Source organism: Spinacia oleracea, chromosome 1 (genome assembly GCF_020520425.1).
Source record: "Spinacia oleracea cultivar Varoflay chromosome 1, BTI_SOV_V1, whole genome shotgun sequence".
Classification (NCBI taxonomy): domain Eukaryota; kingdom Viridiplantae; phylum Streptophyta; class Magnoliopsida; order Caryophyllales; family Amaranthaceae; genus Spinacia; species Spinacia oleracea.
This window is the reverse complement of record NC_079487.1, coordinates 133,494,852-133,506,698: the sequence shown is the minus strand read 5'-3', so window position 1 is coordinate 133,506,698 and position 11,847 is coordinate 133,494,852. Positions and strand designations below refer to the sequence as shown.

General features: G+C 37.7%; 1 protein-coding gene across 5 annotated transcripts; it reads right to left on the bottom strand.

Moving 5' to 3' along the window:
- Nucleotides 1-831: 831 nt before the first annotated feature.
- LOC110793169 (uncharacterized) lies at nt 832-11,729 on the bottom strand. 5 transcript variants are annotated; one of them, XM_021998026.2, is made up of 12 exons: nt 11,244-11,729; nt 9,155-9,203; nt 7,838-8,260; nt 6,805-7,118; nt 6,254-6,448; nt 5,961-6,158; nt 5,787-5,861; nt 5,647-5,713; nt 4,448-5,549; nt 4,313-4,369; nt 1,652-1,726; nt 832-1,357 (listed from the first exon to the last, which is right to left on the bottom strand). In XM_021998026.2, the coding sequence occupies exons 1-12, from the start codon at nt 11,601-11,603 to the stop codon at nt 1,294-1,296; spliced, it is 2,979 nt and encodes a 992-aa protein (XP_021853718.2). In that variant the 5' UTR covers nt 11,604-11,729; the 3' UTR covers nt 832-1,293. The 5 variants fall into 5 exon arrangements, 4 of the variants coding, with proteins under 4 accessions (XP_021853718.2, XP_021853709.2, XP_021853726.2 ...); XM_021998017.2 differs by having other exon boundaries at nt 832-1,726; XM_021998034.2 differs by lacking the exon at nt 1,652-1,726.
- Between the last annotated feature and the right edge of the window lie 118 nt (nt 11,730-11,847).

Sequence of the window (11,847 nt, the reverse complement as noted above, 5' to 3'; positions counted from 1 at the left end):
CCTGGTCGTACATGCTTTATTGTTTAAACTCAAGATAAAACTTTTTTATAAACGCCTTTTAATATATAGTATAGATTATCATAGAAATCAGATAATAACTAAAATGGGATAGGGGGAGAACAAAAAAATAAAAATAGAATGCAAATATAAATATTGCAAACAAGGGCGAACATTCGGGGCTCTGACCACAGTTGGAGGGCCACTCCTAAGTGATCACTACATAGAATAGAAAACAATTACGGGCTATTACAAGGATCTATATACATTTTGTCACTAATTAGATGCCCAACATTAACAATCTAGTCGGCCGCTCTATTTGCTTCTCTGAAAATATATTTGAATATAAAGTCTATATGGATGTAAGTAATATCTACTGGTACAAATTTTGTACTTCGTTAGTAGTCTACCAACACACTAATAATCAATACTACTAGACTATTGTGTTATTGGTTCAGACATACTCTTCGTTGGTACTAACAAATCCAATAACAAACTAACCAGTACCGATAAGAGGCACGAGTCACTATTGTCTAATACTTCCTCGGGCACCAGTTTCTTGCTCCAACATTGGTTGCAAAACTCCTGGTTGATATCCTTGATATATTTATCAAGTGATATTTCGTTATGAAACCAAATAAAATATACAATTAAAAAGATTAAATAATTGGTCATAGTTGAAATATGCAATATGAAATTGTATGGAGCATAATCAAGGATATAACTAGATGAAAATCAGGAATCTTTTTCTGTATTCTCATTTTCCCAAGTACCATAACAAATAAAACTGAATCCTCTGTATGTATCAACTAATTTAACAGTAACAAGGCGAAATAAGCACAAGGAAAGAGCAATAGACCAAATTAGAATTTTTAAAAAAAATCTGAAACCAAAGCACAAGAGGAATACATATGACTAAAATTATACAGAAAACTACTCCGGTTGGAAACTCAACAATTGACTTGCACAGAAAGAAGATACAACCTTCCATCAGTTTACAGAATCTGTAGTCACAAGAAAAAGAAATGTATGCCTTGAATCATACACCAAAAAACACAAAATCTCTAGCAACTCAAGAATGAATCTTCATCTTCTCAATGCTCCGCGAATTATCTTTCAACAGTGACCTAAAATTCAGGTGTTCGAGAGCGTCACAGGATAATGAGTACTCCGTATGACATTCATCCTTCAAGAAGAACCGTTACTCTCATGCTGGAACTTGCCAGTGCTCGTCATATGCGAACAGGACCTCGTCTCTGAGTTCTGACACCATCATTCAGCATTTTTTAGGTTGTATTATCTACGGCGACGGGCTGGTGATTTTGATCTGGATCTTGATCTTGACCTTGACCTCCTCGCCCTACACACAAAAAAAATTGAAAAGTGATTATAATTTGTGCAGCTTTAGAAATTGTCAGAATTTACCTTTCACCTAATTTAATTAATCTGTATTAGAACCTTTATATAGCTCTCTTCTAATACAAAAATGGTCTGCTGTGACTCAAAAAAAAAATTAAAAAAATGTACTATCTCTTCTAACTAAGTTTTACCCTTTTCTTCTCCTTCCTGTTTACTGTATTTTTTTAACAAATAACTAAAAAGGGAGCAATGAATAGTGAAGTTAAAACAGCAAACTGCAAACACCAAAGCATACCTGCTATCATCAAGAGAAGAGTAAGGAGAATGCCTGCGCTGTGAATGCTTGCTATGAGGAGACCGCGAAACTTGTCTAAAAATAAAAACATCCATCATACTGATCCCATGAGCAATAACTTCAAATACAGGACATGATGCTCAGCCTTAATCACTATAAGACTATTAAGAATGAGACCCCCTTCACAAAAACATTGGCTTACTGACAGGAAATTGAACCATCACCCAGTTAAGGAGTCGGGGTGTTCAATGTCACATAGAAAAAAACCTTCAAACACATTCCATCATTTCTACCCTAAAAACATGTACTATAACTGCCAAATGAAACAAACAAAAACATGGCCAGGACGTTACTCTTCTATGCACCCCGGACAGTATTCAAAGCTATACTAATCACATTCATAAATCAATATTTCTTAGCCACAGCAGCCATACATGCACTCACAGACTGGGCATCGAGAAAGCAAAATTTTCAGCAAATAAGACTGATAGTAGACCACCATCACTTTCGCACTTCGAAAAGATATATTTGTTGAACATCATTCATGGAACAATAAAACATATTGTGATGTGGACTCATTTGTTATTGTTAATCAATTTAATTTGCAAATTTCCAACATTGAAATTAAAATTTTTGACATATATATATATATGTTTGGAATTGATCAGCTATGTTAGTCATGGTTCTGAATCCAGACACAATTCATCCTGGTAGTAAACAAGTACAACAACCATCATTGCCCACAATTAATCACAGTAGAAACATTAATACCAGTAGCAGCAACAACAGGATAATCACAAGTAGATAGAAAAAGAGAAGTATACAAATCACAAACTAAGTCCTGAAAAGTGAACATATATATACAAGGTATCTGTGAGAGACTGAGAGGATAGTGGCCAACCACTGCAGAACTCCTCAAATGGAAAGTGAAAATGATCTAGGAAGTAGGAATGCAGATAGTATGTAATATGTAACAGACTAATATTACTAAGGGTGAGTTTATCCTCAGACTCAACCCCAAACTCCAGACGCTGCCACATTAGTTTTCCACTAACTTTTACCTACCTTTTTATTATTCAGACTCACAAAAGACTCATCTAGCTCCTTAAAAAAGATAATTAAGTAGGATAAAGTGCGACACTGTGATGATGTGTCATGATTAGATTTGGTTGGAGAAAAAAGTGAATTCTTGGATTTCCAAACCCAACTCCAGACTTGCTACAGTCTTTCAACACATTATCCCAAGAGTCTGGATAAAGACTCCACTCAAGACTAGGGATAAACTCACCCTAAGTTTTATGATTACAGCTATATCATGCAAAGCCAGTGTTGCCGGATACTAATCATTTAGTCCACAGACATACCACATTATTACACACTTTCAGTTTTGATTTTAGTCAAGAAAGAGCACTGTGATGAACAGAATTTGCAACGAGTAAACAATGCAACACAATTAATGGAACAGCTTCAAACTTTAAGTCAGTCCAGCAAATAATTGTCCAGCTACAGTGTCCTCTACGCACTAGGGTTTCAATCTGATTTAGTAATATGGAGCCAACCATGATAGCATAAGCAATTAAAAACAACAAATGTACATGCTTGCTCAAAATCAAATAAGCATACAACACAGTTCAATGACTAAACAAATCTCATGTAAGTAACAAAACTGTGAAACAATATACTCCATGTAGGAGAGTCATGAGAGAATCAGATAAACTCCAATTATCTACTTGTACAATTACGTAGCAACCTAGGTATAAGCCAATCGTACAAGAAACCAGATCGTACTAGTTTTGCATTTTAATCTATTTCCTTTTAGACGCCAAGCAAATCTGGAATTATGCTAAAAGTAGAAAAACAGACGAAGAAGAATTCAAAGAAGAATAGTTCCAAGGAATGATTGTTGCAAAGTAAAAGTCGTAAAAACAGAGGCAACTATATAGAAAAATGGAGTAGCTTATATGAGTAGCTGTATGCACAAGAGTATTTTCAAAGAAATGGAAGTACACTCAGTTGACCATTCATCTTGGGTACTTCAAATGGGATACATCATACTCCCTCCGTCCCGGAATACTCGACCCGGTTTGACCGGCACAGAGTTTAAGAGACTTGAATTGACTTATTTAATTTAATAGGTAGTAGTTGATAGTGGGGTATTATTTTAATGTAGTTAGTGGGAAATGTGTAAAGGGGTGGGGTTGGGGGAGAGTAGGGGTTGAATTTTTAATTATTTTTTGTATGAAGTAGGGGGTAGGTGGGTTAATAGGGGTGGAGTGAGAAATAATATAATATTGTTAGAATATTTCCATTTTTAGAAACAGGTCAAGTATTAAGGGACGGCCCGATAAGGAAAACAGGTCAAGTATTCCGGGACGGAGGGAGTAAGATAAAAGAGCCAAAAAAATTTGTTAAGCTTTCAGATGTAGTGTCATGAATTCATGATACATAAGCCCTATGAAATATGAATCAGTCATTGTATCAGCACAAGACACTTCAAAGAAAAAGCAGCCAATATTTCCATCAAAATTACCACATGCGCTCCATTTAAATAGGAAATCAGTAGCCCGGAGAAAGATCTCGTTATATATGTTCAACATCAAAAATGATACATAGTTTACACTTTGGCTTATGTTAAGATGAAAAAACCCACTTAGTACATACCTTCGCTTAGACCTGGTAGGAGACGGTGACAAATTATGTCTTTTTGAACGAACCTTCCTGCAAAACAAAAGTAATGTAACAAATAGGTATTGGCATGTAACAAAGACAGAGGAGATAGAGAGCTATTTAGTCAACCTTTTAGAGTCATCTGAGGCTTCATCATCTGAACCATCCGAAACTATTGCACTTTCCTCATTTTTCCTACCTCTACCAACTGATGAGGAACGCCTCCGTTTATGTCTACTTGAATCACTTGAGGACTTGTGTCTTGATTTATCAGCTTTGTCGTCCTTAGTTCTCTCTCTTTTCTTGTCAGCGTCATCTTTACCACTTCTCTTCTTGTCTCTCTCCCTTTCTTTTCTGCTGCCCTTATCTTCTTGAAGAGGGGATCTTCTTCTTGAATCAGATTCCCTTGCTTTATCCCCATGTTTATCATCTCGCTCTTTCGACCTCTCTCTCAAGATATTAGAATCCTCTGTTTTATCCTTCTTTGGATGTTTTTCGTCTTTTCTACCACGAGTCTCCTCCTTCTCAGCTTCCCTTTTCCTCCCAATCTCCATCTCCTTGTGATTGTCCTTTCCAGAGGAACTCCTCTTACTTTCGTGTCTATCGCGTCTTTTGGGATCTCTTTCCTGAGAATCTTCTTTGGCTGAATTCTTCGAATTTCCTTTCTCAGTGGGAACATCTGGCCTACTTAAAGTTGATTTACGACCATTATCTGTTAGCCTAGCAGCATCAGACTTAACAATTGATTGTTCATCATCGACAAGACCGTCACCTTTCTTACCCAAAGACACTGAGCTTTTAGAAGAGGCTTGCTGAACCTCGTTATCCAAGTTCTTAGTTATCCTATAGTCATTCAACTTAGAAGGTGGAGAATCATGGTCACCTTTGCCCCTAATTGAACTTCCATTACTACGATCACCTTCAGCAGCAACCAGATTTTTCCTGTAATCTTCAGCTTCTGACTGTCGATGACCATTCTCACCGGCAGCTCTATCAGACTTTGACACACCTGAAGTCTGGATTTCATCATCATCGTCAGAAGTATAATTTGCAAGGCCTAAGACATTCCCAGCCCCAGGAGTACCAGAACTAGATTCTCCACTAGCATGTCCCTCGGATTCTTTTGCTTTCCCTGGAATAAGGACCTTTGCAGAAGCTTTAAGAGCTGAAACAGGTGGACGTGGTGGTGATGCCTTAATAATTGGGATATCGTTCTCAGACTTAGTCATAGCTGTTAGAAAGAGCACCAATTGAAGGGTCAAAATGTCAGATAAATATCGAAACAGGTGACAACAAAACAGATATGCATGCAGCACCATAACAATTACCATCAGCAGCATGATCATCTTCGCTGAGTACTTTTGTGGCAATTTCATCAAAAAGCTCATCAGTCACCTATATGCAGAACAAAAGAGTCAATAAACCAAGATACATGAAAATCAAGATAACTTTCAACTTCCATAGCAACCTTCAAGAGAACTTCTGTCAATACACGTTTTATTTCCTGATTCATGGCTGCAGTTCTTTGAGCTTCTTCATAGTCCTGAGAGAAAGAAACATTTTAAAATAAGCACCAACTGAAGATTAATTACCATGAGTCTCAACACTTTTAACCTGCCTAAAACAAAATAAGAATAGATACCTCATCATCATCCTCTTCTTCAGCCGACCTAGCTGAATCCATGCTTTTGCTGTCTGCCTGGTCACCCTTTCCTGTTGACTTACCAATTATTTCATCTTCGTTTGATTGACTTTCCTCTTTAAAGGGCTCTGGTGCCGAACTTGTAATTGTAGCTTTGTTCTTAATTATTTCCTCTCTTAGCCAATTAGGCACTGCAGCCTAACACGGGCAGAAAAGGAGCAAATATAACTATGCAATTTTATGAACATATCAGTATATCACAAATGATTCTCAATATCAGAATAGCGCAATACCTTTTTAGGACGCTCAGAACTCAAGGGAGCCCCATATGCATCAGTGGGAAAACCTGCAGTAGGATGAAGAGAACTTCCTGCACCCAAACCAACAGGTGTAGTAATAGATGGAACCACAGGCTGAAAGCTTGGGCCTCTTCCAAACATAGGTCCCGACTGGCCATGAAGTGGAGGTACACCTATAGACGGATCATGCTGCAACAATACCAATAATCAGCTTATATATGCATTTTTTGAGTATATTAGCAAAGTCAAATCAAAGGAATGAAAGAGTTTTTGGTCTGTCTAGTAAATCTCAGGACATTGTCTTCAGAGAAATCCTGTTTAGGGTTGCTGTGAGATGTAGAGTGTCTGAAAGGCATTTTCTTTTATTGTAATTAGTTGAGTAGTTTCTGTAATGACTGAGTTAGAGCTCTTGTGTTAACGTGTTAAATTGCTTTTGTTTCATTGTGGTCTGGTGGCCCAGCTGTTGCTGGCTGTGATGTTATTCTCAATTTGGTAATACAACAACTTATTTGTAAAAAAAAAAAAAAAGAAGTCAAATCAAAGACCTGTGCTGCTGATGGAAATGCGGGTGTAATTGGTGGATAGGACACGCCAGGTGCAACTGGAGGCCAAGCATGTAAGGAAGACACAGCAGTAACAGAATCGTTTCCTCTTACAGGTCCTGATGAATCAGGATAGCCGGAGTTCATATTTGGATCATTTTCATGGCTGAATCTTGGTGCAAAACTAAGAGGTTGATCCATTGGATCCGGTGGATGGTTTCCATATGCATACTGAGAATGATCCGCCGGTACTGACCTACCATCAGCGAGGAGCAAGGAGTGTCCATGTTGATGTCCCTGTGAGCCATCTTCCTTGCCTGCCACATGTTTTGGAATTAACCGGCTGACTATATGAATTCAAATTCACACAATAACATGCACTCATATTCTGCTTAACTTAACCCTCCATTATGAATGGCGAAAAAAGATTATTCCGATAATGTTCGAAATTTCCAATGCATCCTTGCCCTGCCCTACCATACTAACACTACAAAAGTAAAATGCCTTAATAGTCACATCGCTAATGCAAAAAAAAAATCTGACAACTTATGAAATAACTCAAATATGACTTGCAGAGGTTTGTAACTGAAAGCGTGCAACTGTATCCTGAACAATTGAACTCAAGTCCGAATTCTTATAAATAGATCAAAACATGTGTATATATGTAAAAAAACACTTAATAAAAAATATTTAGGTAAGTTACAGGCGCTGTAGTCCATCGCGGTGTTTTATAACCCAGACTCCCAGAGAAGTGATATTGTATCATTAATACAAGGAAAAAGCCAAACCATCAACACATCATTAAACAGTGGACAGTTTCTAGAACAAATTAATTCAAAATCACTGCATAAAACCTTCAGTTCATGTAACAGTTCTCAAATGTCCTATTGTGAGCCATTGAACAAAAAAAGTCAATAATTGATTAGAAAAGTTGAAGCTAGGAATTGACTTGTAAGTAGTCTTGTCATAATTTTAGGCATAACCATTCATGTGAGCTACTTCACATGAAAACACAAAACTCCAAGTGAATTATTACCTGGAACAGAAGAATAACTAGAAGGTACCTCCTGCTGATGAACAAAATAACTTGTTGAGCCTTGATGGCGAGGAAACGAAGCGCTCCTGTCTCCGCCAAGAGCTCCATCATTAGCAGCGAATGAAAGATGAGCATCTGAAGCATATGAACTGATGGGTGCAGGGTCCTGCTGATGAACCATCGGCGGTCTATTTAAAGGTGCAACTGGTCCTTGATACTGCTGAAAACCAGATGCGGGAATGGAAGTTTGATGAACATCTTGATAATGAGATTCAACAGGTTGTGCATACTGGTTTGCATAGTGAGATGGCTCTTCTTGCCTTGCCACTGATGTATACTGCGTCTGTGGATGCTGATTTTCCATTGCAGATCTAGCAGATGCCCAAGCCCTTGCCTTGGCTTCCCAGTCTTCATTGTCATGGGCTGTTTCAAAGAAATTATATCATTAAAGAATTACCATTTTAGTTCTTTATTTATTTGTTTACTCATGGAAAGAAGAGGAAGTAAAATAGTGCAAATAAACAATGTTATGCATTTATAAACTTAAGTTTTTTTCTTTTTCTGTTTACTTGCTGTTACGAGGATAATCTCCATTCTTGTACTTTCTGCTAGTTGTTAATTTACTGAAAGTCTTTATTAGAAATAAACTTTGCTATGGAAGGTAAGAGTTGATATTAAGTTGAAGAACACAAACACTAAAGGTTGAAAGTAATATTATGTCTATGAACAATCCTAAACATGAATCCAGATAAGATACAATGCCAAAGAAAAAAACAATGAATATACTTTGTACCAAATATAGATGATGCAATACAATGGAGCTACACCTCTTCTGATAGGAAAAAAAACTGTTTGTCAAATATTACCTCTGTTTTTTGTGTGACACCATTTCTCTTTTCTTGGCCAAACTTTGGGAACTTTAACCACATTTTTCTACTAATATGTACAAAAAAATAATATCATCACCTATTTATTATTTTCTTAAATACCAAACTAAAGTTATTGATGGTCGATGGTGTGCGTTAGGACCGTGAAAAAAGGACAGAAATGGTGCAACTAGAAAAGCAGAGGATAAGCAGCATTGCTGCACTGTAGAAGGGAACTTTCAGTCTCTAGTCTCTACGAAATTCTGGACTTCGAAGAAACAGAAAAATAAAGTAACTTTTCTTCCCTAATACCAGTTGCCTAATTCACACGAGCGGAAGCAATCAAGGCATTAGAGAAGACACATCTAAGCATGCAATGAACTATCATAATTAGAGATCGGATTTTTAGTAAAACGTCACTATGCATCCAGAAAGTAATAAGGTGGCTTACCAGGATATTCCCAACCTGCATGATGGCTCCAATTTGCATTTGCCCAATCCTGTAAATGTATAAAGAACTTAACGGCTACTAGCCACACATAGTAGTTACAAATGCATGGATCTAACAAGCCATAAGAAAAAAAGAGTAGTGTATCCTCTTGCAAAAATATTAAAGCAATAAAGATACTCTAGAGTCTAGACTCTACACTATAAGGCAATGCAACAATATACCAAATTACCAATCGCTAGACATATTAGAAGAGATCTCAATAGAGGAGCCATCATATAGATGACAAAAGAAATTCATATTGGAACATAAACAAAGGCAGTGAAAGAGTTATAATCATTACCCAGTCAGGAAAGGAAAAACTAAGTTTTCAAAGTTTTATTTTATTGTAGACCAAAATTTCTACAAACAGGGAAAAAGGGAAACCTTTCCTCAAGCAAATTATGGGCCAAAAGAAGGGGAAAAAGAACAGCATTTGTCTCTAGGCTCTAGCACTACACATAGGAGGTGCAAAACAGCAGCAAGTGAAGTTTACTGATACACCGACCAATAGTCATATAATAAACCACTGAACTCACAGCTTTCAAATGAAATTTAAACACCAGCTCATTATCACTACATGAGACACCTACATCTTCAGGTAAAATTAGAACATATTGGCCGGATGAAGAGGCATGCAAAACTGTTCATTGCGTGACTGAAGTGTCATCAGGCCAAATCATCAATATAGCACCAAGTTACCTTCTAGGATTTTCCTTGCCTGCCAGACTTAAAGCAGCAAGGAGCTAGCAGGTCGCAGGGTAATTAACCCCTAAACTGGTAGATTTCGAATGAAAAACCATTTCATTATCACTACAAGTCTACATGAAACGCCTACATCTTCAGGTGAAAGTAAAACATATAGGCCAGATAAAGAGGCATGCAAAACATAACTCTGTCAATTGCATAACTGAGGTGTCATCGGGCCGAGTTTCAATATAGCACCAAGTTACCTTCTCGAAATTTCCTTGCTTCCAGACTTAAAGAGGCAGGGGGCTAACAGGTGCGCATGGAAAATTGGAAATAGTCCCTAAACTGGTAGATTTCTAAATGAATTAAAAACATTTCATTATCACAACAAGTCTACACAAAATGCCTACATCTTCAGGTGAAAGTACAACATGTTGGCCGGATGAAGAGGCATGCAAAACATCACTCTGTCCATTGCATAACTGAAGTTTCATCAGGCCTAGTATTCAATATAGCACCAAGTTACCTTCTCGAAATTTCCTTGCTTCCCGGCTTAAAGAAGCAAGGGGCTAACAGGTGCGCATGGAAATAATCCCTAAACTGGTAGATTTCTAAATGAACTTAAACCATTTCATTATTACAACAAGTCTACACAAAATGCCTACATCTTCAGGTAAAAATACAACATGTTGGCCGGATGAAGAGGCATGCAAAACATCACTCTGTCCATTGCATAACTGAAGTTTCATCAGGCCTAGTATTCAATATAGCACCAAGTTACCTTCTCGAAATTTCCTTTCTTCCAGACTTAAAGAAGCAAGGGGCTAACAGATGCGCGTGGTTCACCATACAGTTTAATATCCTAAAATCTTTCGAATCGATCACTATGTCCAACCGTGATAACAGGAAATAAGCAAAACGTCCATACAAAAGATATCATATCAAGTTATCAAATATAAAAGCAAACCCAATCGTCCCAGATCGATAATAAATGCAAAACCTTATCTCACTCTAATTCATTATACCATAGATTTCAAAGCTGAAATCAAAATTAATAGGACATCATACTCCAAGTGTTTGCTAAGTCCTCGTCTCCTCAAGCGAAAGCAACAACATTGTTGAAATTAAAAATACTTACGGTATACTGTAATTTGACAAAGGATCTATTAGGAGTCCATACAATTCAACAAAATGCAATGTTCTCATATTTCAGTTTCAATCAGAACAGCTGAGCTAAAACAACAGGGTCCAAATTCAACGACTCAAAACAACCAATTATATTCCTAAAAGAATTATTAAAAAAAACATTTATCAAATAATTAGAAACCCTAAAATTGAAAACCCTAGAAGAAAAATAAATTACCTGATGCTGGTAAGGGGGAGGAGGTGCTTGGGAAGGACGAGGTGGCGGAGGAAGAGGAGGGTAAGGTTGCGCAGGATAAGGCTGGTGAGGATGACCGTGATACGGCGGAGGAGGGGGAGGTTGGGGTGGTGGTGGGCCCCACTGATTCTGCTGTGGAGGAGGAGGAGGAGGAGGAAGATGGGAGGGAGAGTGAGAAGGTTGATATTGGAATTGGCCGGAATACCACGAGTTTGCTGGTGGTGGAGGAGGAGGAGGCTGATTGTGGTGAGGATAATGTGAATCCCCTGCTATCGGCGGTGGCGCTTGAGGTGGTGGTGGAGGTCTCATATAGTGGTGGTGCGGCGGTTGGTAGGATTCCATTTTAGCTCTCTATCCTCTCTAATTTTGGTTCTTTTGTGTGCAATGCAATTTGGTTAGGGCCGGAGCCTCCCTGGAAATGTTTTTAGGATTTTGGTCTACTGCGAATCTGCGATTATGAGTTTTGTTCGCAGTCCGAATGATTAATGGTATTATAAGACTCCGTTTTACTTGAATTATTTTGTGAATTATATTATCTGAATTTAATTAACTTATCTGATGAAATATACTTCCTCCGTCTTTTAAT

What these genes read in the sequence shown, in the direction of transcription:
- LOC110793169 (XM_021998012.2), bottom strand. Translation starts at nt 11,603, where the DNA reads ATGGAATCCTACCAACCGCCGCACCACCACTATATGAGACCTCCACCA. An exon ending in CATTTCCATCAGCAGCACAG is followed by an intron (nt 6,449 to 6,804) that starts GTCTTTGATTTG and finishes GTATTGTTGCAG; the next exon opens with CATGATCCGTCTATAGGTGT. An exon ending in TGACAGAAGTTCTCTTGAAG is followed by an intron (nt 5,714 to 5,786) that starts GTTGCTATGGAA and finishes TTCTGCATATAG; the next exon opens with GTGACTGATGAGCTTTTTGA.